General features: G+C 43.8%; 1 protein-coding gene across 4 annotated transcripts in view; it reads left to right on the forward strand.

The window, feature by feature from the left end:
- The first annotated feature begins 9,981 nt into the window (after window positions 1–9,981).
- Window positions 9,982–23,225, forward strand: part of WNK1 (WNK lysine deficient protein kinase 1) — a 64,751-nt gene continuing 51,507 nt past the window's right edge. For all 4 annotated transcript variants that reach the window (XM_053462746.1, XM_053462748.1, XM_053462747.1 and 1 more), the window contains exon 1: window positions 9,982–10,869. In XM_053462746.1, the coding sequence (XP_053318721.1) occupies window positions 10,210–10,869 (660 nt within the window). In that variant the 5' untranslated portion in view covers window positions 9,982–10,209. The remainder of the gene's footprint in view (window positions 10,870–23,225) is intronic.

Raw genomic sequence — 23,225 nt, forward strand, 5'->3', positions numbered from 1 at the left:
TTTCGGTACATGAAATACGCTGACCGAAAACCTGTGAGATAACCCCCGCTTGCAGTTCTATGGCTCGTCCTTGGCTCTTTACTCGTTCTTGTACCGGCCAAATATACTTGGCCATTTCTCAAAGAAGGAGCACCGGGCAGAAGAGCCGCGGAAGAGATTAGTGGCTTCCAACCACATCCTTACCTCTGTTCAGCTTTTCCGTAGCATTTCATTTATTTTCTTCTGGGGATGAGGAGGCGGCTAATCCCGTGGCTTACTCCTTCTAATAATTTAGGCTTGTTAATGTTTTCATTTCGTGGCCACCATCCTGAAGAACTAACGGCAAGCTACCCCGTATCATGGTTAGGGTTGTTGATGGGCACCGCCAACTACCCATCAACTAATTGTTAAGGGTTAAGATTCCAGAGGGTTCTCCATAAGTATCGTATGCTTCCTCCTTTATGACCGTAATTAAGATCAGCTACAGTTACACCTTAGCACCATGTCGGCTCCTTCTACATGCAGGAAAGGCCGAGGTTAGTAATGGTGGGAGAAGCCTGTCCTGAACCTATTCCTTGTGAATTCCCCTCACGGCAGAGAAACATTTTCACGCGAAGCGATACATCGTTATAACACGTCAGCACGGAACTGGGTTGCGGGTAACAAAATTGCTAATTCAGGCTGTAATTACGAGAAAAGGGGAAGAGACGTGAGACTTTTAGGGTTTCGAAGTATTATTTGTTCTGCTTGTGTTACATACGAGAAGCGGCTCGGAAATCCTAAATATAGAAGTGTAAATCTCGGCAGGAATGTGGCGCCCGTATGATAGGAGCGAGCCAAGGGATGCGCCCCGCGGCCCACACGGCACTGACACACATGTGTATATCCAGTGTGAAAGTGGGGTACACACATGGCACCCCACAGCTCTCCAGACCGGACTGGGGATGAATTAAGGGTGCTGTCCCTTTAAGGCCAGCAGCCACCAAATGTGTGACTGCCAGCTGTATACGCGTGGCATATTCTACTAGGGAGGAAGGTTCAGGGGGGGCACCCATTTGCCCCCAAACTGGGGTCGGATCCCCCTATTAGACAATTAGGCTACTCGGTGTGCTACTGTTTAACGGGCCGGAGATCTCAGACAGGCCCCGAACAGGCCCGTTTACACTGCACGCTGCGCCCAGGCACCACGCGTCTTTCATAGGCAAAACACCGAGATATGATGTCATATCCCTGAGCTCAAAAGCAAGGATGGCTGCGCAGGAATGACTGGGGACACGTCACCAAACCACTTGTATCGTTAATCCGGGTCCCATTCGTCAAGAAAACTTCAACCAATTCTTCCCGAGCCGAGATGCATTAATGCCTGACATGCACGGGCCTGTGAGATTAGTTTTGCAATATTTGGCTTCTTCTATAATTATATCATCGTCGTCTCACATGTAATATAAATGCTGAACTCTATAGAATATGGAATTTTGTAACAACATGTTCAGAATCAATCTAAAGGACGCCTTTTCTTTAAGTTGCTTTGGAAATGCAGTCAATCGACTAAAGACGGACAACATCTGGCTGGTGATCCAAGTCAAGGAGTCCACCCAAGGTCAACAGCCAATGTGGACCTGACCGTAATCCAATTGAATAGACTGATTATTGGGCTGTTAGCTAAAGGAGGTGTTCAGTTTTAGCTGGCAATCTTACGCAGGGTTAAACCCCCCCCCCAAAACCATACACCCAGAGAGGTAGGCAACGCATCACGACCACGTGAATCAAAGAGTTAAACTGAGATTAACTTGGCCAACGTCAGACTTCACCTGGGGCTAAATATTTTCCCGGTCATTATCTTAGAAACGTGCTCCTTACCCCCCCCCCCCCGTGCCTTATCTGCCCATACATCTAAATGAGTAATTACCCCTGTGAGATTTCTCCCAGTGCCTAGATTTCACCGAGACTTTACTCGGGGTGTTTTGTTTTCTAAAACTTTTATTCTTAGTAAAATGACATTTTTATTCCCCCATCATAAAACCATCCAGAATCCAAACCAGACTGTGTTTATTCTAGACCTGTGGATCTGAACATTATGATCTGGGGTAAATTATACCAACCATGAGACTGGTGTCTTTCTCTTCAGGACAGTCGCCTGTCTCGGTCTTAATCACTCAGCCAGACTCTCTGACTAATGAAAGTCTATGGAGGAACGGACTTCATTAGCATCGCCATAAAGCATCAGCTCAGTGTGGTGTTTGAGCCGGGAAAGTCACCCAAAATATCACATGAATGAGATAAAACCAGGATTTTGTCACCGACCGACATTACCGTATACAGAGCTGTGCTCCGACATGGGCGGCATAATCTTTCTTTTGCATCACGTGTAGATGATGTGTACACACACATACAAAGTTGACTAATTGTATGTTGGGAGCTACTGCCCAGAAACTGTCTCTGCCTGTCCCTGCTCGGTCAAGACAGAATTCACTGTAATCGTGAGGCTGGGCATTTCTCCAAATACCCCCCCCATCCAAGCTGTCTCGTGTATCCACAAACAAGAAAGGACCGTCTGTTTAAAGAACCCCCCACCCCACCCCACTTCTCCCTTTTCCAAGTTTGAATACAAGGAACAAGTCTATTTCTCTGTGTCGATAAGAGAGCGCAGAGCAAGCGTGCTTTTCAAGCTAGATTTTATTTTCTATGGCTTGTGCTTCGTTACTTTACTCTCTGAAAAATATTTTCTACCCAATGGCCGTACGATGACGGTAAATGCCGGGCTGCCGTCGTTAGAGGAAATAACAAAAGCCTTCGGTACATTTCGTCATTTCGACCAGATTCTGATTCTTAGAGCCACTAAATAAATGGCTAAATATAGTTTTGGCGCATCTTCCATTTTTGGTGGGGTGGGAAGTAATTTGGAGATAGACAAGCGGTGAGATCAGTCACTACTAGTGGTGCCAAATGGTCATAGAAGAACGTTACCACCTCGCAGATGAACTTAGGACAACTGTTGAGTAAGACTTCACTGCCTTCAGTTCAAGGGCTCGGAGATTGTAAGCGGAATCTGTGGAACCTAATCCTTGAATTTCGATTTGTTTCAGCTTTTAATTTCATGGTTTTCATCCCCAGGAACCAGTGGCAACCTACCCCAATTCAAGATGGAGCTGCTGAGGAGCACCTCAAACTACAACTCAACTCAACTAATTAGTAGGAGTCAAGATTCCACTGGGTTCCTCTTGAGTTTAACAGCACTTATGTCTCTTAAGATTCCTCTTTTATGGCGATAATTAAGACCAACTTTAGTTGTCACTATTCCTGACAACGTAGCACCATGTCTTCTCTGAGTATGTACAGGAACACCCCAGGTATTCATGGCAGAAGAAGTCTATCCTGTATCAATACCGTGTGAATAATTGCCACGCTGAGATCGTAACCAGAATCCACGAACAACCCTAACCTTCGAAGATCCCAAGAATAACCTGTCGACCATAAACTAGAACAGGCCCAGACCCATACATGTTTAACCCTAGTAATGCATGTCCAGGGAACTTTTTCCGTGCTAATACCTCTCTTGGGGCTCAAAATAATTCTAATAATGGTACTAAAAAAACTGTCTACAAAAGAAATACTGAAACACCACGAAAACATCAAATATTTGGTTGTGTCAAAGGCAAGGTCCGGGTACATTGGCCTCCGCCTTGGTCTTTCCTTATTGTTGGAGTGGCTGGATAACCATGGAGGACATTGTGAAAGTTAGCTGACTGAAGCACATTTATGCTATCATTTCCCTCTCCCCTTCATACAAAGAGGTGATTATTCTGTCGAAACTCATGTAGCATATCTGCCAAGATATTTCTGTACCGTGTTACGTCACCGTCCAGCTCCTGCCCGTGTTTTATGCATGGCAGCTGGCCTTTGATCTCATTGAACCGAGCCTGAATGGGGTCATTAATTGCCTGAACGATCTTCTGCTGCTGGTCACAATAATTCAGATGAAAATAGGTCTACCATGCAAACAAACTAAGAGTCTTCTCAATGGCACCAAACCAGCCCCTCCGTGAACCCCAACATTTTAACCCTGGTAAGAGGGGCAAGGGGATGGTTGGAACAATGACTTCTTCATTGAACCCTGCATTAGCACATGGTTATACTTGGAAATGTCCTAAATGAACTGATCCAGGAACAAATATTAGCCCTTTAATAGCTCATCACAAAATCCTATTGTAGAGATTTGCTAATGGTGATAACCAAATAGTGCTAAAGGTGTTCAGGATAAAGCCACCTGTATTCAAGCAGCTATTTCAGCTGCGATATTATAGGAAGAACGCTGCAAACGGGAAGCTCAGACATCATTCAATCATAGCGGAATATGAAGGAGTTGGCTTCAGAGTGTGAGACCCCTGAGAACCTGTCCATGTACCCTGAGATTGGGGTAGAGACCTTCAGACAATTGGGCATCGCAACCAAAGAAAGATCCAAGACAATTATGGCTGGCGTTTAATAATTTGCCAATCTCACAGTCACAGAGAGAACTAACTGCTGTTTTAAGTAAGGAACAACCATACGTTTATATACAATTAATAGCATCATTGTATCACTGTATCGTTAAAAGAAATCTATAAAATGAGTACACATTGGATTGCCGTTAAGCAAGGGCATCGTATATATATATATTTATATACCGTATATATTTATATATATATTGTCTATAATGAGTTAAGTAGGGGGTCCAGGTTTTGAATATAGTTGGATCGTGGTGAAGAATGGTAATCCTGGCTCAAATGATCAAAAATCCCAGCTGTTGTTGGAAGAATCAAATGTTGGGAAGGCCAGAGTCATCTGATTTAGGGCAGAACAAATGGCACATACCCATCCTTAACCCTGTCAGTGCCCTGAAGATGTGAGAACTGGCGTACAACAAATGTCCCATAAAGGGACAAAAATTAGGTTAATGCCAGACAAACGTACAGCCCCCCCCTCGATAGAATATCAAGATTCAGCTGACTTCTGCCATTACAGAAGAAAGAATCTCCACTGACATATCCGTCTGATCCTGCCCATAGTCTAGAACCTTATATAATATCACTTTTTAGAATTGCCCAATTTCTGGATATCTGCACGGCTTCATAATGGATGCACCACTTGTGTTAGGGAAACATTAAAGGACCCCTTGAGAAATGAACTGGGGAAGAAAGGGTTAAAGTGATGCGGCTAGAATATGATGTCATATACACGCATTATTTTAGGAGGATCCGGTTCCAGTTGGGACGAGCGTCCAAAGATGATTGACTGAGATTGAAACGGGGTTGGCAGGCTATGGCATCTGCCAATTGCCGAGTATCTCCTTACAACACATGCCGTCTCCCCCATCTGTACGATATCGCATGTCTCTTCAGATATCCGCCGCAGAGAAATGCGGGTCATCCCAGCCAGATACTGTACAAGAGCGCGGGGGCAGATAACGCTGCCGGTCATGGCACTCTCTTTCCACAACCACATACTTTCGTTAAAAGGGCACAAAGGGAGTGCCAGTCTACCCTTTCTAGGCTTTTACATCAAAAGACTAAAAATGGGCCCAATTTTACTGACTATAGCAATAATGTCCATCAATTGGAGCAATGTGTAGAAATATTGATTAGAGTAATATTAAATATTGATTTTTGTCAGGTCTCAAGTCACGTCTATGTATGTGTTCTCCAAGGAACAGGATGAACATGGATGATCCTGATAAGGTTGGGTGCATTCACACCTTACTTACCTACTGTTAGATATAGGCCACCTATAGAATTCCCAATACAAGGGCACATACCTCGTAGCATGCGTTGTCTGGGAATAAAGAGTCCTTTGATAAATTACTTAAGAGAACTAAATGGAGCACAGAAGTAGCCATAATGTTTACGTTTGAGTGCACAGGAACCGTAGGGAGTGTATGTGGGATATAACGCATCATCCTATCTGCTTGTCCAAAGTTTGGCCGAGGCGTCCTTTGGTTCGTGTCAACCTCTGGACCACGTCTATTTCCCCCTTCTGTTATTCTCTAACGCTGGGATCTGCCACTGCCCTAAACCCCTACAGGTAATACAGTGTCTGACTTGAGATACAATGTTGCCTATGGAATCCCAGAAATGTTTCTCACTGTCCTTCAAAAGCTGATTTTCCACCCTAAGGCTAATTAATTGTGACCTAGACAAAGACCAGCGGGCAGCCTTCAGACTCTGTCTCAAAGAGGACCTTGCTGCTCTCCATTACGTCGGTTCCTCTAGTTCCTCAACTAACGATCTTAGCCATCAGTTGCTACATCTCACGCCTGACCACCGAACCTGGCAATTACATTCCCGGCATGCATTTCTTACCTGTCAACGGTGCCTTGTATTCAGGGACTACCCAAATTTCGCCTCCCTGCCCCCCAACCATTTGTCCCAAATTGTAACCCTACCACCCAGGTCAAACAAATGTCCAGAGGTCATTCTGCAATTCATTCTGGAGGTTGACAAATATTTGTATTAATTACGGGTAAGAAGAACCAAAGTGTGTTTTAGCAGGCGAGTAGGGATTAGAGAGAGGGGCAGATTGGCCTGAGGAACAATTGTTCCACCACCTCCCCAGGCTGGCTCCTTAACATTAGGCTTGCCCCCTCTGGAAGGCAGGCACAACATGACCCCACTCCAGTAGAGCGGTGGCCAATTCCAAAAGACTTATGGAGATATCACCAAAAACACGCGTATCGGACAAATCTCCCTTGTAACCAGCCCATATACCCCACGGGGGTCTGTGCCTGGCTGGTACAGCCCCCATAGTGAATTTACTAGTCACATGTCCTCTAAATGCAGCACACTAGAATATGACATCATATCCCGTCATCGAAAAAGGGCAGTGGTTATGGAGGCAGCGGCAGACTGGTGATGCCCCGGCACGTTATGGTTTTATGGTCACCGTGCCGTCAGGCTTATCCAGACAATCTGCTGCCGGGGTGGCAGGTTGGGTGAGTGTGTGGCTGCATGGTGGTAAATGGTGTGTTGAGGGGTGGATGTTGAGCTGGAATCCCCTGGTTTGGTTGAGTTGGGTTTTGTTGATTATGCGTTTTTAAACCCTATTTAACAAAAAAATACCCGGAAAAATTGTAATCTCGAAAAAATGGAAAAATACAACACGAGACGACAGCAATTACCCTCAAAAGCCTGCCGCGGAGTTCCATGAAGCGGCTTTTATGAGAACCTACAGCTGTTACATGAAAGAAGTCGGACTTGCCACAGGGACAAAGTTTCTTTAAAAAAAAAACCTGTTTCGCCATCAAAGAAAAGACCCAGCAAATCCTGTTCCGGGGGATAAAGCAGAAAATCGATGTGTTTTGTTACCTCGACGGAGAAAAGGGCATTGAAACAGCGAAAATAATTAGAAATTCTGCGAAAATAACGATTTACTTCCCAGACGCTTCATAGTCACGGACCTATCCTTTTCTTTCATAGAAGAGAATAATAATAAATAATAATAATATAATAATAATAATATAATAATAATAATAATAATAATAATATAATAATAATAATAATAATAATATAATAATAATAATAATATAATAATAATATATAATAATAATATAATAATAATAATAATATAATAATAATATAATAATAATAATATAATAATAATAATATATAATAATAATATAATAATAATAATAATATAATAATAAAGAATAATAATATAATAATAATAATAATATAACCATACCCGGGACGTTTCGAAATGCGCTGACTCTGAGACTTTTTGAAACATTAACCCTTTAATAGCCCAGCATTTGACCCACAAAATGTGTTAACCGAATGGCTCTAATACCGGCCCTCGTGAAACAGGGAATCAGCTCCAGACGGAGTGACCTTGAGAATCTGCCCCTTCACCCCGACTAATGAATCAGGGGGGCAGCGGTTGCCCTGCAGCCAAACCGGGGTGGGTGGGGGGCAAATCGCTGCTCAATAGGGCAGTTACAGGAGAGATCTTTGATCTCCCAAACCATTTATACATTTGCAATACAGAGGCCTTTAAGACAGATGTGGAGACCCCCCATGTAGAGACCCCAATACATTAAAGGCTCAAACCTTCATCAGTTCTTAGTTTTGTCTTATATTCAGTACAGCTATATACCTACACCATTTAAATGTCCTCACTGTATTAACCTCTACTGGGAGACTGCCCCACTTATCTACTACCCTCCTAGATTATGACTTCTTCTTCTAACATTTCTCCTTTGAAATAAACTTCCCTCCTGTGCTTTGTTAAATCCCGCCATGTGTTTAAATCTCTCTTTCTTTTTATATAGCTGGAACGGCGAATTTATTCCACAGCAGCCTGGGAGGCAAATCAGAAACGGAAGTTAATTTTCAACTAGTTGAGTGCTGCCTTTTAAGATAATATTTCTCCGGTTTGGACATTTAGTAGGTTTTAAGCCGCAGTTTATATGGTAATACTTAGAATGTTAGACCTGTCAATCTTCTTAGACGAGGTAGAATGTTACGGGTACTCGCCAGCTACTGAGACATGGACTGCTGCGACTTTGGGTTAAAAAAAAAGGATTCCTGTAGACTTCTAAAAACCAGGCATTTTAATTTGTTATGGGAAGAGGGTCACTTGAATCAGGTTGCGGGCTAATATCACAAAGGGCCACGGTAGAAGAAGCCACTTTCTATGCATGGACTACCTGCTACAATAAGGATTTATTGGAGGCTTTTAGGGTTAAAGATTTTGGGGGAAAATACTACATTTAAAAGGAATTATTGCCTGGTGAATGACGATGGATACGGGCAGGTTGGCCTCTGGAGGACCCGCGGGAAGTTATTTAGGAGCAGCATCCCTATTGTGATAAAAGACGTGTGCGCTGATGACTTTGCGCATGCACAGAACATGTTTTCACCAATACTAGCACTCTAGGAACCTATGTGATAATCCCAAAGATGCTATAACTTTGCATATGTATATTATATATGTTCTATATTACATATTGCACTGGCCAAAAAGTGGCCTGCAGAGCCTAGTTGCTGGGATCTGATTGTTCGAGGAGATTCTGGGATTGTTGGCAGCTATGAAGGGATTTTTTTTTTTTCTGAAATGATTGCAACCCTTCCAATCACTAACTTGTTGGCCCTACAACTTTTAGATGACCACGATAGACAAATACGCCGGGGGGGGGTGTTTGCCCCAATCTCAGGGTGAAGGGGCAGATTTCCAGGGCTGCGCAGTCTGGAGCGAACTCCTTCCTATTCTACCCCGCTGTGAACAAATATATAAGATTCCCAATTGGTGCTTTTGCTACCAGTACGTTATGGTTGATATCCCTGCTTGAATGAAGGTGACTCAAATAAGCGTATATTTAAATAATGACAAGTCAAGGTTTCCATGACTACCAGTATTACAGCCATTTGGTTGTCCTTACTTTCTTTACAAGCTTATGTTTATAGATTAAATGTCAAACTATGACAACATACCAGTTAATAGCACAAATTAAAATAATTATGTAAAAAAAAATGAGCATTCCCTCATAAAGGGGCTAAAGAAATATTAGGACTACATTTCCCGAGACGCTCCGGGGTAGCCTTTCCCTCTGGGCAGGGAGCGGGTGTCACGCATGCGCAGAATTGTTAGCGCCAGAGGGCAGGGCGAAACCCAAGGCTTTTTTGAGAGAGCTTGATGGGGCGTGATCTAGGCATGCTGTAGGCGGGGTTATATCCAGGCGTTAATGTCGGTTGCAGTAGGCTGACCTTTGTGTTGGAGGGTGGGATTTTGGGAGAGTGGGCGTGTTTCGGCGCTCGCAGTGTGCCAGCTACGCGCCGCCGTGCGCCATTTGGCAGAGTGCGCTCCGTTTGAGCGCACCGAAAGCGCTCGCCCCTCGGATATAGAAAATTCCTGTCAGGGGGCCTTTTGTCGCTGTCCCTGACGCGACCCGCCTTTTTTGTTTTTCCCCTTATCCCTTGCCCTGACAGAGCCGGGGGCCTTTATTGTCATCTCCTGTCAGACATACCCCTTCCCGCGGCCTATCCCTGTCACTTCCCGACCGCTTTCGTCACTCACACTCTCACTAATCTCAGCTGCCTCTTTCTCGGGCTCATGTCGGTCTTGGAGAGCTCCCCACTACAGTATGGCGTGTGAGTTTCGGCCTTGGGACCCTGCTCGCACTCTGCCCACTCAGGGCCCCGACCCCAGGCCCCGCTGAACCCCAATTCCCCCCTCTATCCCCCGTTTATTTCCCTTACCATGTCAGGATCCCCTGGAAATGTCTTCCTGGCTCCCCCTAGGCCCTCTAATGGTTCCAGCTCTGACACCTCAGTCGGGGATAGGCTGTCGGTCCCCAGGGAGGGTTCGGGAGTCCGGCCTGAGGAGTTTCGACGTCGCCGGCACACCATGGACAAAGATAAGGCCGAACACCGCTTCTTCCGCCGCAGCGTGATATGTGACTCCAACGCTACGGCCTTGGAGCTGCCTTCCAACCAGTCTATCGTGGGCTCCCCTCCCGAGTCCGAGACCAGCCTCACCGTGCATGTTTCAGAAGAGGTTCAGGGGCTCGTTGAGGCAAGTGTACCGGATACCCTTCATCAGGAGTCCGTCCCGGAGCAAGCACTAACCAAAAGGAGCGTATCAAGGGACGATGCCCAGCCAGCTCCAGTGGTCCAGGAGGTGGACCATGCTGAGTCCTCCGCGGACCAAACACCCAAGCCCGTGGAGGAGGAGAGCGAACGGAGCCTGCAGGAAAAGTTGGCTGAGGAGAACGAGGAGCTGGAGACCAAGGCCGTTGGCTTCTCCCCAGATGGCAGGTTTCTCAAGTTTGACATCGAGATTGGGAGAGGATCCTTCAAGACGGTGTACAAAGGGCTGGACACCGAGACCACGGTAGAGGTGGCCTGGTGTGAGCTGCAGGTGAGGACTTGTTATATGGGCTAAAGGAACTCTTTAAGGCGAAGTGGCTGCAAACTTTAAAGGATCTCAATGGGTCTAGGGGTGGCTGATGCAGGAGAAGACACATTGTGGTCTATTCACTAAGAGGAGAGCTTCGTTTAACTCCCTCTCTTTTTACTTTCCCTTATGAAGGACCAACACAGACCGTCTTCTCCAGCAAGAAGGTCTCTGCTGGCCATGTATAATCTAGTTGGGAGGACTTGCTCATTTAACTCTACGTTATGAAAGGCCCAACCAGGCTGTTCCTGCAGCAGGAGCTCACTGGGGTTGGACCTTCATAATGTGTAGTGAATGCAGGGCATTGAAACCTCAGCTCTCCATAATCGCTGCTGTCAACTCTCCCTTTAGTGAATAGATCCCATTGTGTCGAGGAGCTGCGTGATTGGGGAGACCTTATAGATTTAAGGTCCCAGTGTGGCCGGGAGAAGAAGTTGTCACAGTGTTAAGGTGATAGAAAGTATTTGCAGGGGAAAACAGAGTTGACGAATGTGTGAAATGCATGTAATGGGGTGCGAGGTGTTAGATGGGAGGGGGTGTTGTGGACTTAGCTGGTCCAAAGGTGATTTGTTTGTTTGTTTCTTGGGTAGATGGGGGGGGGGTAAGATTTCAGCTTTTGAGAAGGCAGAAAAGACGAGGCCATTGTTTTGGTGGTAGAACATATTGGCGAAGTTTTGGTGAAAGTGTGACCGTGTTCAGTGCTGGCACAGGCGGCCATGTGTGCCAATCAAATTCTGCCATTGCCCTGCGTTGACGTAGAAGCAGTCACCCTGGGGTTGGAGACAAATACTTAAAACACAAGGGATCTGTATAGACAAGAAACGCTGATGATGTAGGAAAGGAGTCAAATATGGAATGTTTTGAAACTTAATGTACTTGTGACATCAAATCTTGATGTGCCGTAATGGAAGATGAATAATGCATATTAATGCACTTAAAGTGGTGAGTGGTGCCTCTCTTTTTAATGAAGTGTAAGTACTTTGGCTAATTGGAGTTGTCCAACATCTTACATCTCTCATGGTCAGTCTCGTATTAAATAATGCTGAAAACCTGCAAAGTTTTAGCATACTGCCCCCCCCCCACGTATGTAAACCTTTAAATCGGATCTCTGGTGGCGAGGCCTTTCATGACACCAAGCTTAGTATCTCTGTGTTAAACAGCATCTGGCATGCGCTGGAAACAAACTAACAGCAGCATTAGTTCCTGTGATACACGATGTCGCTCCACCTTCTTCTTGCCTCTCCTGGGCACCAGATGACTAATGTGAGCTCCTTAGCCGTCCTCTTATAATCTTCTATTCCCTTGGATACGCAGTAACTTTCTCTCCATCATCTGGGGCTTCCTGTTCTTATCGTCCAGATGTAGATAGGAGCAAGATATTTATTTGCATTTGTCAAGATTTTCATATAGGTTATCGTGTCAGCTAGTTAAAGCCGAAAAAGGTAACAGCGCAGATAGCGTATAATATCAATAACAGTAGAAATAAAGTATGTTAAAAAATACAGTAGACGGGTAATCTGCTATAATATTCAGAATAATTTCACAACTACTTTCTACTAATAAAAAGCTAATTTAACGTGGAACATGCTTAGGGATAGTTGGCTTTAGATATGTTTCTCAGTCCTGTGTATAAAAATAAAGCATTGTCTCTCTGCTGCTAAAAATGCTCCCCGTCCCGTTTTGGAACGTTAGCTCCCGGGATTGTGACGTCCTGTGGCACGTTGGGACACATTGTGGGGCTGGGGGACCTGCTTCTGTTGGACTTTTTATGACACCAATTCTGGTTGGCAAAGCTCTGCTTGCATAGCACAGAAAATACATCAGACGTCTGTGGACTTTTGAAGTCTGGCTACGGTCACAGGTCAATTGGCTTTTACAAAAAATAAAATAAATAATAAACGAAACTTTTTACTCTTTGAACAGCGAGGGCGCCTTAAAGGAATATAGGGACTGCACACAGCGAGTCATTGTCCTGTAAGTAGCACTCAAGCTAAAGTACCTACTGAGAATAATCAGACCCCTTTATAAGCCACCAACATATCGCATTATAAGTGCCTCCCAAATTCTAAATGTGTGTTTATAAAAGCCAACACTTTGAAATGGAGTTGTTAATCAGGACAGACCTGATTACAATTAATAAAGGCTTTGAGAACCTTTTATTTGCAGAGTAAAGCAGCAGATGTGTCTTGCACGGTGCTTTTGATCTTTTCTGATAACTATATTTTTGTATGTGGTAAAGCTGTGTACATGACAGCGCTGGCATGCTTGTGTTGAAGTTAGGGCCCAAATCTAAAGGCTGGCTATAATATATATATATATATATAATATATATTAATGTGTGTGACCCCCATAGAGATCGATATAAAATGAGACAAAAGGTTTAGGCCCCACAGCTACATGGCTTCTGCTACTTGTCTCCCCTCGAGACGGAGCACTTTTTTCGGTCTCTCTCTCGTCTCTCCCCTCTATCCTGCTGCCGGTTGCACAAAGCCTTTTAATTTCATTGAATCTGCTGTTTAATTCCTTGCCAGTTGATGTTGAAGACTAAACATATAGGAGTTGATGTTTAGACTGGAGGAATAGTCATCTCTCTTATCAAACCTTTCTAGTTTAAACTCCAACGTACCCTTTTATTCTACTGCTGAAATGTGTTTATTTCAGAGAGCCCTGGCTTGTGGATGCATAGAATGACCTTCCAGCAAGGGTGGTAGTAGTTAATACAGTGCTCGAGTTTAAGCAGTAATGTAATGGGCAGAATACTGTTTTGAATGTAATAAAAGAGAAGGACTAGATGGACTAAACTGTTCATATGGTGTCCTATTCAGTGCTCAGGATCAACACACAGCTGCTTGCGGAAGGCATTGGGTGCGCATGTATCACCCGGCACTCCTCAATGACCATTTTTGTTGACTTAACCTGGATTGCCCAAGCAGCAAGCAATGATCTCGGTCACAGAAACGATGCTTGCAAGGAACAGGCTGACACGAGATCCTGCGCGCTCGGTTGCCTAATTTCTTTTAGTCTTGGGGTGACAAGCGATCGGTTCTATAGCTGCCGCTGTATTGCCTGCGCTGCTACAGGTGATGCCTGTAGGCAACAATCAGGGCCGGAGTTCAGAAAAGTGTAAGATGACATATACCCATCCCTGTGATCTCCGTGATGTCATAGCGCTCTGACTCACCTGGCGGTGATAGTTATAATTGTGAAGTTTACTGCTCTCGGTCCTCTTAGTAATAGCAGACGTATTTTTTGGGCTGCGTGAGTGAGCCACACGTCGTTCTAAAACGCTCACGTGTAGCTCGTCTTGGTTAAATTGACATAACCTAAATTTATTGAACGTACCAAAGCTTTGCGTGTGCGTTCTGTATGAAAAGTGAATCCCTCTCATGGACGTCTAGTTAATATTCACGTCATAAGATCCCTAGCCCTTCGAAGTTAACGCAATGTTATCCTCTGTGGCATACGAATAAATGCAAAATAAAATCTGCATCTGCATGCCCTCTGGACGGATCATGGTGTTTGTTTGTAAATCCACCCGGTAACCTGGCTATAAAACGTCAGTTTCCTGGCATAGCGATAGATTTCGCTCATCCAGCGTACAGATAGATTTCATGCTTCTACCTGCAGTAGGCCCTTTCCTCCTCGCTTTTGTTGATGACCAGACCAAGGAGTCCTGTAACACGTCTCTATTCCGTACCCTGTTCGTCCCCATGTCACTGGAGAACCGTTTGCCTTATTTAGTGAAATCTACAACTGAAACTAGCATTTTTTTAAATGTTTTTTTTTTCTTTTTTCATTTATAGCTCTTTGGCTACCTTCCAAACTATTTCTTTGCTTAACCTTTTCATTACTAAGCCAGGCATTGTCCTTACGTGACTCGCTCTCCTGGAGTGAAGGGCGATAGCTTTTGTTTTTATCCCCATAGTATTCTTTTATATAGTATTGCATGTACCAAAAATATATAGTGCCAAAATGCTTCATTACCTTTACGTTGACCTCAAAAAGAACTCATGACTCTGATGTGCGCACGCCCAAACTGTCTTTTCTCTACGGACTCTTTCTTCTAAAAAGCGTATATAATAAAAAAAAAAAAGGGTATTTTATCTCTCCTATTATCTCTTACTGTTGGAACACATAAGAATAAAAATCTATTCACGGTGAAATCCCATTGTTTTCCTGATAAACATGGGAGAAAAAAACCTATACCCTACGCTTTGTGGCTTTAAATGACCCATTGCGTTTTCTTGCGTCGGGTCGGTTTTGTAGCGTGACTGTTAATGTATCTTCGTGGAAACGTTTCCTTCTGTAGCCTCCGCTCGCTGATATGCACCCTGTTATATAATGGAAAGTACGGTATAAAAAGGGAAGCGATAAAGGTAGAAGAGGCTGTAGAGCAAAGTTTCCGAATGTCGTGTTACCGCGATATCGATCCTCTAGATAAGGGGCCCTTTAAAACCAAGCGAAGCAAAGCAGACGCGATTAAACATGCGCATTCTGTCAAAATGAAATTACCCAGTTTTGTTTTTGTTTGGTTTTTTTTTGGATAGGACGTGAATAAGAGTTATGAGGAGACTTGCGCAAACGGACTTCTAATTATTGCCAACCCTGTAATGTGTACATCTAATAATTAAGACGCTGGACAAATAAAATATGCCTGGCAATAGTTCTCCAAGAACAGATCGGATCCACGGGGATCTAATTTTCCAGCACTGGGTGGTGTTGCCTTGTGGTTGGGAGTATATAATAAGTGAACGTGTCACAATCCTGTGAGCCTGTCTGGTTTGTCATGCGTTCTCGTTTAGAGTAGCTTCTCCTACTCCGGGGTCGCAGGCCCGGTTTGTACCCTTCATCATTCCTTCGGCTTGGTAGCACCGCGTTCTCGGGTGGATTTTAAGTATAATCCGTTGCTGGCGATGCCTGCCGGTAGGAGAGACGTCAGAGTTGGCGGTGCTCTTGGTTAACCCTCCTCTAGGTAAAGTTCTGATAAGAACAGTTTTAACCCCTTAAGGACAATGGGCGGTCCCTAAACCCATTGAAAACAATGCATTTTGAGCCCGTACATGTACGGGCTTTGTCATTAAGGGGTTAAATTGGTCCTGGGCGCTTCCTTATCAGCTGGGCCATACAATAAAAATGTCTTTCTCCCTGATCGACTGTTCTGGATGTACAGAGGAAGGTGACACATGCGCGAGAGGATCTGGAAGTACTAAAGGAAGGGGATCGGATGTTTGTTTCCTTATTTCAAGGTGGCGTAATGTTAAGTCGCAACAATGAATGAACGGCCCGGTAGTTCTGAATACTAACGTCTCCGTCACAAGCAGGCAGGAAAGGGAAATTATCAGACCCCAGGTGTTGCTATGCATGTTTATCTCGTACCTCTTAGGATCACCAGCTATTCAGAGGTCCGTTAAGTTCAGAGGTTTTGGCCCGGCACAGCAGTTAATTGCTCTTACCCTTCATGTGACTTTCAGGATGTTGGAGATCGACACCAAAAACTTAGCGAACGAGCCATGAGGTCCCATCGGCCTTTCACCCCCCGTTATTTAACATGTGCTGGCACACATATTTACACGCACATTTATACTAACACACACCTTCTCTTTAGCTGGAGACGCATAACATCATGTGTCCTCGCCTCCAAAGGCCTGATCCATGTGTGACCGGCCCTTTTTAATAGATTTGGACAGGCCTGGGGGGGCAAGTGCTCCCCAAGCTAGCCTGCCCTGTTTTCCCTAAAATCTGGAGGGCTGTTTCTTTAACTGCCCCTCATATATTGTGATCCTTTCCTCCCCACCTTTATTTGCCCCCTTTAAGAAGGCTTCTATACAGAATAGTTTCTTGGCGCTGTATACTTGTAAGGGAATTGAGATTATGCAGACAGTGAGACTAAATAGGTTCTGGTTCCTTGACTCTGGAGAGTTGCTGGCGAATATTTCTGTTTTGTTATCCCTGGATGTGTTTGGGATGACGCTCTCCGCACTCTCGTAGGTCTGTTCCGAGGCGCTGGACACTTTTAAGAGGGAAAGGGATTGTGTGTCACAGGCAGGCTTCACGAAGGACTCTTCTCGGGTTTCACGCCGGCTTTAGTCCAAAGACAGGCTGCCCGATTGACATGTAAGTTATATTTAGCCTTGGCTATTGATTCCTAGAAAGTGATATTCATAATGTGATACTCGATGTAAACGAGTGACCCTCTATCATAAAATATAAAGTACTTGCTTCCTTTACTATCGCGGGGGTCAGATCTTCGTGCCTGTATCTTGAGGGCTGTTTATAATCACTGAAATGGGCAGCTCTGTTCGACTTTACTTTATTTTTTTATCTGCAAATATGTAGGTCTCTGGATCCCGTCTGATATCCGGCGGAACATATTGTCACCAGATCTTTGATATAAGTATCTGTTCTGATTGAGAAACGTACGTTCTAAGTAAGCTTGTTCCGTGAGTCAATGACGTTTGCCAACACGGAGCCGGAGAGGACGGTTAACGCTGCTTAGTAATAATGTTTCTGCAGCGTTAAGTTTCCATAGTGTTTTATTGAGCCGAGGATGTGGAACTTCTTTAGTATTTACTGTCCCGTACATAAAGTTGAGACTTTGCTGTTGCCAGTGATCCATAGGGGGGCTCGCTGCTTCTCTACAGGACACTTAAAAGACACTTAATGTAACTTTACCAATAAAGAGTAACTCATCTTGGTTGTTTGCTGATGTAGATCGGTTAATGTAATCATACATATCAAACGTTGTATTCATAAAGTCGATGTTCCTACGGCTAAGCGGCCTCATCTCTTGCTGCTGGTAGAACCTGGTTGTTTCTTTGGTTTCCGGTTCTGAGAATGCGGTTATTCTGTGCCGTGCGCAGCCGGCGATGCTCACGGAGTCCGCTGTCTTCCTCTTGTGGTTTCTGTGCAACTGGTATTCTGATGTTTCAGCACATCTGCGCGGAGGCGTACAGTCTTTGCCCTTCTTGCTCAGCTTGGCATCATGCGCTTGTTTGTGCGGAGGGGGAGAACGTCTACAACATTGCCTCTCAAATCCCAATTGGAAGGGTTTGGTCAATCAATGCCAGGCGAAAATACTGCCTGTGACCAACTCTGTCATCTCTGCGAATGGATCCCTCTCTGGATCCTTAACTCTACATGTGTCCGGCCTTGTAGTTTAGGGTAAAATTACAGGCAAACGTTAACAAAAAATTCTGACCCCTTTTAGTACCCTAAAAGCAATAACATTGTATATATTTTGTGTAAGAGGGACTCGCAAAGTCTGCCTGGAAAGGCTACATTTTACCTGCGTAGAGATCCGTTAATAAGCCGCCAATCTCCTGTTCTCCGGACCTGTGTGATTATAAGACGGCAGCTTCCATAGTTTGCACGCTCCTAATGCAGAGTTTAATGCTTATAAGCCGTTAGGATTATTTAGTGTGCTGAGCTGATATAGCATCTCTGAAGCGTGATATCTGATTTAATATTGCCGGTTTCCAGGTATTTGGGGGAAATCATTGTTTTGGGGCACTATTACTAGTCACTCCACAATCGGAGAGAAGCCTCCATTGCTGCAGGGCGCTCCTCGGGTTTTGCGACTCCATCTGAATGCGGGCAGCCGTTTGAAATGAGTTGCTGGGGGCCGTGGCATTTATCCCGCTCACAATCGTCACATTCCTGTTGTGGTCCGTGCTGTTTGGCAGCTATACAAATGCATGTTTTCTAGAAAAAAAGACAGTCTCTGGTTTCTTGTTGCACTAAATGACTCTGCCCGGTCTAAACGATTCATATCATTGTATCAACAATATATTAACTTTGATTTCAGATTCCTTGCCAGCACTCTTGCCTTTATAGCGTGTATATATATATTTATATATTACTGTGCTGCGCAAATCCTTTCAGTAAGAATGCCATGAGTACCGATATCACTCGGGAAATAAATTCCCCAACCTGCAAGGAAAAATCTTTCTGTGAATAATACATATGGATAACCCGTTGCTTGTGAATTCTGATTACTTTGCTTCTCCAGTGAGTGTTTTATTGATTATATGATCAATTATTATTATTGATTATATGATTCTTGATGAATCCCGCGGGTGCAGCGGAAGCTTGGCTAGCTGTGGAAAAGGTGACTTTATAACTTCACGCAGCAAAACAAACTACCGGCGAAAGAGAAAAGGCTGGGAAATGAACTTCCAGAAGTCCCTTCGGGGAAAAGCTTTTGTCCGACGCAACTTGCAGCTTAGCATCGTCCTTTCCTTTTTGCAGGATTTCCTTTGATTTTTACCAGGGGGGCCTTAGCATTTGTCCTCAAAGTATGTCATAAAAAGCACTCGCTGGTGTTTAATGCACTGAAATTATACCAAACACATAAAATAAATATATAGCCTTTCAACTTGCAGAGCGATCTAAAAAGGAAAGCCCCCGGAAATAAGAACTGAGAATTAAATGCAATGATTTGCAGAGTAATGAACCGTTCAGGAAGAAGCAGTATGTTCTATATTATTACACTTAATCTAGATACATTAAAGGATCTGGTACTTCAAAATAAATAAATATAGAATATATATATATATATCTATCAGATGGTTTAAATATTATCTAGTCATTATCTAGTCAATGGCAGCGTACAATGGATAAACAGGACATTAGTAAATAACATAAGAATCTGGCCCTGCTCAAACGAGCTTACAATTTATATCAAAGCCTCTATAAGGAAGTCAAAATGTTTTCTAACTTAGTTTTTTTAATGTAAATTTGTGTTTTATTGTTTAGCATTATATTTATTACACCGGCTCGGTTTACTATTAAACATTTAATCTGCTGTCCAGAAGTGTGCCGCACCGTATCAGGGGGTATTCGGTGGTTGTCGGCTCTCGATTCACATCTTGATTCAGATTGTAATCTTTTTCCAGCTACTTTTTGGCTAGCAGAAAGAAACTGGAGACTCGCGTGTCGCTCTCCTCTGATCTACGTCTGCAGTTTGCAAAGGAGACTCCGCTTTGTACGTTTTTCGTGATAAATTTAGCTATTTTTCCCGATCTTATTTTCAGCAGCCTGAATTTGGTGTGCAATTTTTTTTATGTAAATACTGTATTAAGTTGAGCAATAAAGGCCTGCCGGAGGGGCCGCAGACACCTGCACTGTAGGTTCTCATGCATGTTCACGTTAAGCAATAACTAAAATGCTGTAATTAAGGAGCAGCAAAGTGTTAATCAGCTGAGTCAGATTTATGGCTTTCCGTTGGGGTTGGCTGTAAATCTGCTGGATCTTTTCTTAACCTCCAGTACCTCCTCTGTTTAGTGTTTTAATTATAATTCATTATATCAATTAATGGCAAACAAATTACATGAAGGGGGAACAGGGTTAAAAAAACATCGCTGCTGCTACAAACCCCCCCGCCCCCCCCCCAAACTCCTTATCCTACTCCCATCATCGGCAAACAATAGAATGGGTGGTCTGGCTGATGCCCTTCTCCGTGTCGGCCATATGGAATTAACGCGGGTCCCGTTCGGATGTTGTGTGTTTTGGGCGTGAGGCTGCGTTATGAGACATCGGACAGAGTGCCAGCGGGTGACTAATGCGCCCAAATGATGCTGCGTTTCGGATTTGGTTACGCCTCTATTTTTTTTTTTTTGTATGTTGAGAAACAATAGACTTAACTCATTAACTGCTGTATAAGCTTACTTTTTCTCTCTGAATGCAGGGCTTTTTGCCTTAAATTTTTTGGGGGGTCAACATATAATCTGATGGCAGATCAGACCCTTTCGGCCCCCGTCTAGTCACCTGTTCCTCCTGCTGTAAAGACTCAAACCTGAACCAGTCGTTGGTCTCCTATCCCATGCCTGTCCCATGCCAAGTCTTTGCAAAACAGTAACTCTTCAAGCTTTGCTGTTTAATCTGCGTTGGTGTTAAAGGCCTTTAAATCTTACGCCAAGGCCTTTAGCTGTTGACCCCCAGCATGTTTGAGCAGCTTAATTATGTTTATATAGCTTGTCTGCCGTGACAATCAGCCCCCCCCCCCCACAGGGGGTATTATCTGTAATTGAATTATCCTCTCGAGGTTATAAGCAAATGCCCTCTTTCTGGAAGCAGAGCGGCGCTCGCGCGATACATTTCCACAGGCAGGTATTCCGGGCGGAATGGGTCGTTCGCAGGAGACGGCGGATTACCCGGCTGCAGCGCGTGGGAACCTGTATTCAGGCCGTGGGTTCCCACGTTGGCTTCTGGGAAAGGAAGGTTTTGTCTGCATGAAGCAGCTCGATGCGTTTCACATTTATTACTCTAACGATATCTACAGGTTTAAATCCGAGCTCTGTAGGCTGTTTTATGTCATAGGTCTGAAAAAAACAAAACGAAAAACCCCTCTTTTTCATTAATCGTTGATGATGTTATAAACATTGTTGTCGGTCTTGTGATATTTTGGGTAGATTCCAAGCCCCCGCTGAGCTGGTGCTTTATGGCAATGAAAAGGAAGTCCTGTTTATGCTAATGAAGCTTCTTTCTCTCATTAACTTTAATTGGTCAGAGCTCCCTCGTCTGAGTGATTAAGACAGAGGTATTCTATAGTTTACCACAAAATACTTATGATAAGGAGGCTTTTTTTGTCTAGTATGTTGAGTTTGGATAAGATACTCAAACAGCTGTTACAAACATTGTTAAAGTATTTCAAATGGTAACATTTATTTTCGTTGACAAATAATAATATTCTTAGTTTCTTTTGCGTTTAGTAGGCCGTTTCACAGAATCGGCACCTTTTTCTACTTGGAGTAACAGGTTAAAATATTAATGTGAATATTTGGGGCATTTAACAGCCGCATTTGCCCCCCCGTTGACCCCCTCTGGTCTGGAAGACAATGAGTTGCTTTCTCTAGGGTTGAGAATGTCGCATATAGCTGGTTAACCCAATCAAGCTAAACCTTTATGTAACCGTTTATTGGGTTTATTTAATAAACACTAATGCAATTTTGAAAATGTGTTTACGATCTGCTGACTTAACGCGCATGTTGTGGAAAATAAGTGACCGCTTGCCTTCCTTTAGCGGTTGAAAAACAATTTTTTTTTTTTTTGTTTGCTGCCTTATGGCGCTTGCCTCGCGTTCTGCGATTCCCGGCGTGAGGCTCACTGCCTGTTCTTTAATTAGATTTGTAATTTAGCCGGAAGTCGAGGTGCGTGGCCGCTCTCCAAGCTGCCCAAATTGAGTTTCATTTTTATAAAAGTATCGGAACAAAAGGATTCCCGGCAACAGCTCGTTCCTTTCCACGCCGGAGATGGATATAAAGAAACAAACGCGCGCTTGCGTAGAGACGGCTGCTTATATGCTAAAAGAAGGAGGAAATAACCAACCATGGATACCTTGGTCTTGGACAATATTGGGCAAAGCGAAAGGCTGCATGTGGCTGATCTACTGGATGAGGGTTTTTACTTATCTCAGGCTAATGTATATTTCCGCCCCGAACTGCAAATGCAGAAGGCCTTGGGGCGACAGCTGATATTATACTTCAAAGACTATTGTGTAAATATGGTCTGGTAACCTTGTCATTTAGTCAACAGTCCTGTTACAATTACATGGATTACTTTTTTTTTTTTACTTTTTCGTATTAAATTACGCAACGCCCATGACTTGGCGATCGTTCTGTTTCCTCGCCATCGATGTGATCTGTGAGCAGAACCGTCATCGTTCAGAGAGTCCGTCCCCCGGTAATCTCTAAACTCGTGCTGATGACGCTCGCTATTCCTTCTTTCATCTCCTGTTAGTAAATTCAACGGTAGCTAAAGCAGTTCTAGGTTTTCGACGGCTACGGTATGTCGGATGTTTCAAAAGCCCCCCCCTTCCAAAAAAAAGCTGAATGTAGAACTCCACATTTATGGCTCTTCAAATTATTGGGGAAAAAATATATAAAATGTATTATATTTAGTCCCTGTTTAAAACGAATGTCTTAATTTCAAATGACGGTTTTAAATAAGATGTCCTCGATCACAATTAGCAGTTTGAGATTCAATTTGAGTTTCTCGTCCACTTTTGTTTTTGTACAGATTGAGCGAGTTTTAATTCTCGTTCAAATTACTCATGCTCTTGAGTCCCGCGCCAGTTGTAAAACCACAATAATAAAAAAAAAATAAAAAAACTTAATCTTAAAGGAATTTAACAAACTGCAGGGAGTTGAGTCATAGGCTTATAATGGAAGTCTTACTTCACTGAGAGGTTGGCCAATAAGCGCAACAGCCTCCCAGCAGAAGTGGCAGACCTAATACAGTGAAGGAATTTAAACGCGCATGGCGCAGAGGTTCGGCTCCTGAATCTAAGACGGCTCCAGGGACTGATTAGGTTTTGCGGCTTT

This window comes from Spea bombifrons, chromosome 4 (genome assembly GCF_027358695.1).
Source record: "Spea bombifrons isolate aSpeBom1 chromosome 4, aSpeBom1.2.pri, whole genome shotgun sequence".
Taxonomy (NCBI): Eukaryota; Metazoa; Chordata; class Amphibia; order Anura; family Pelobatidae; genus Spea; species Spea bombifrons.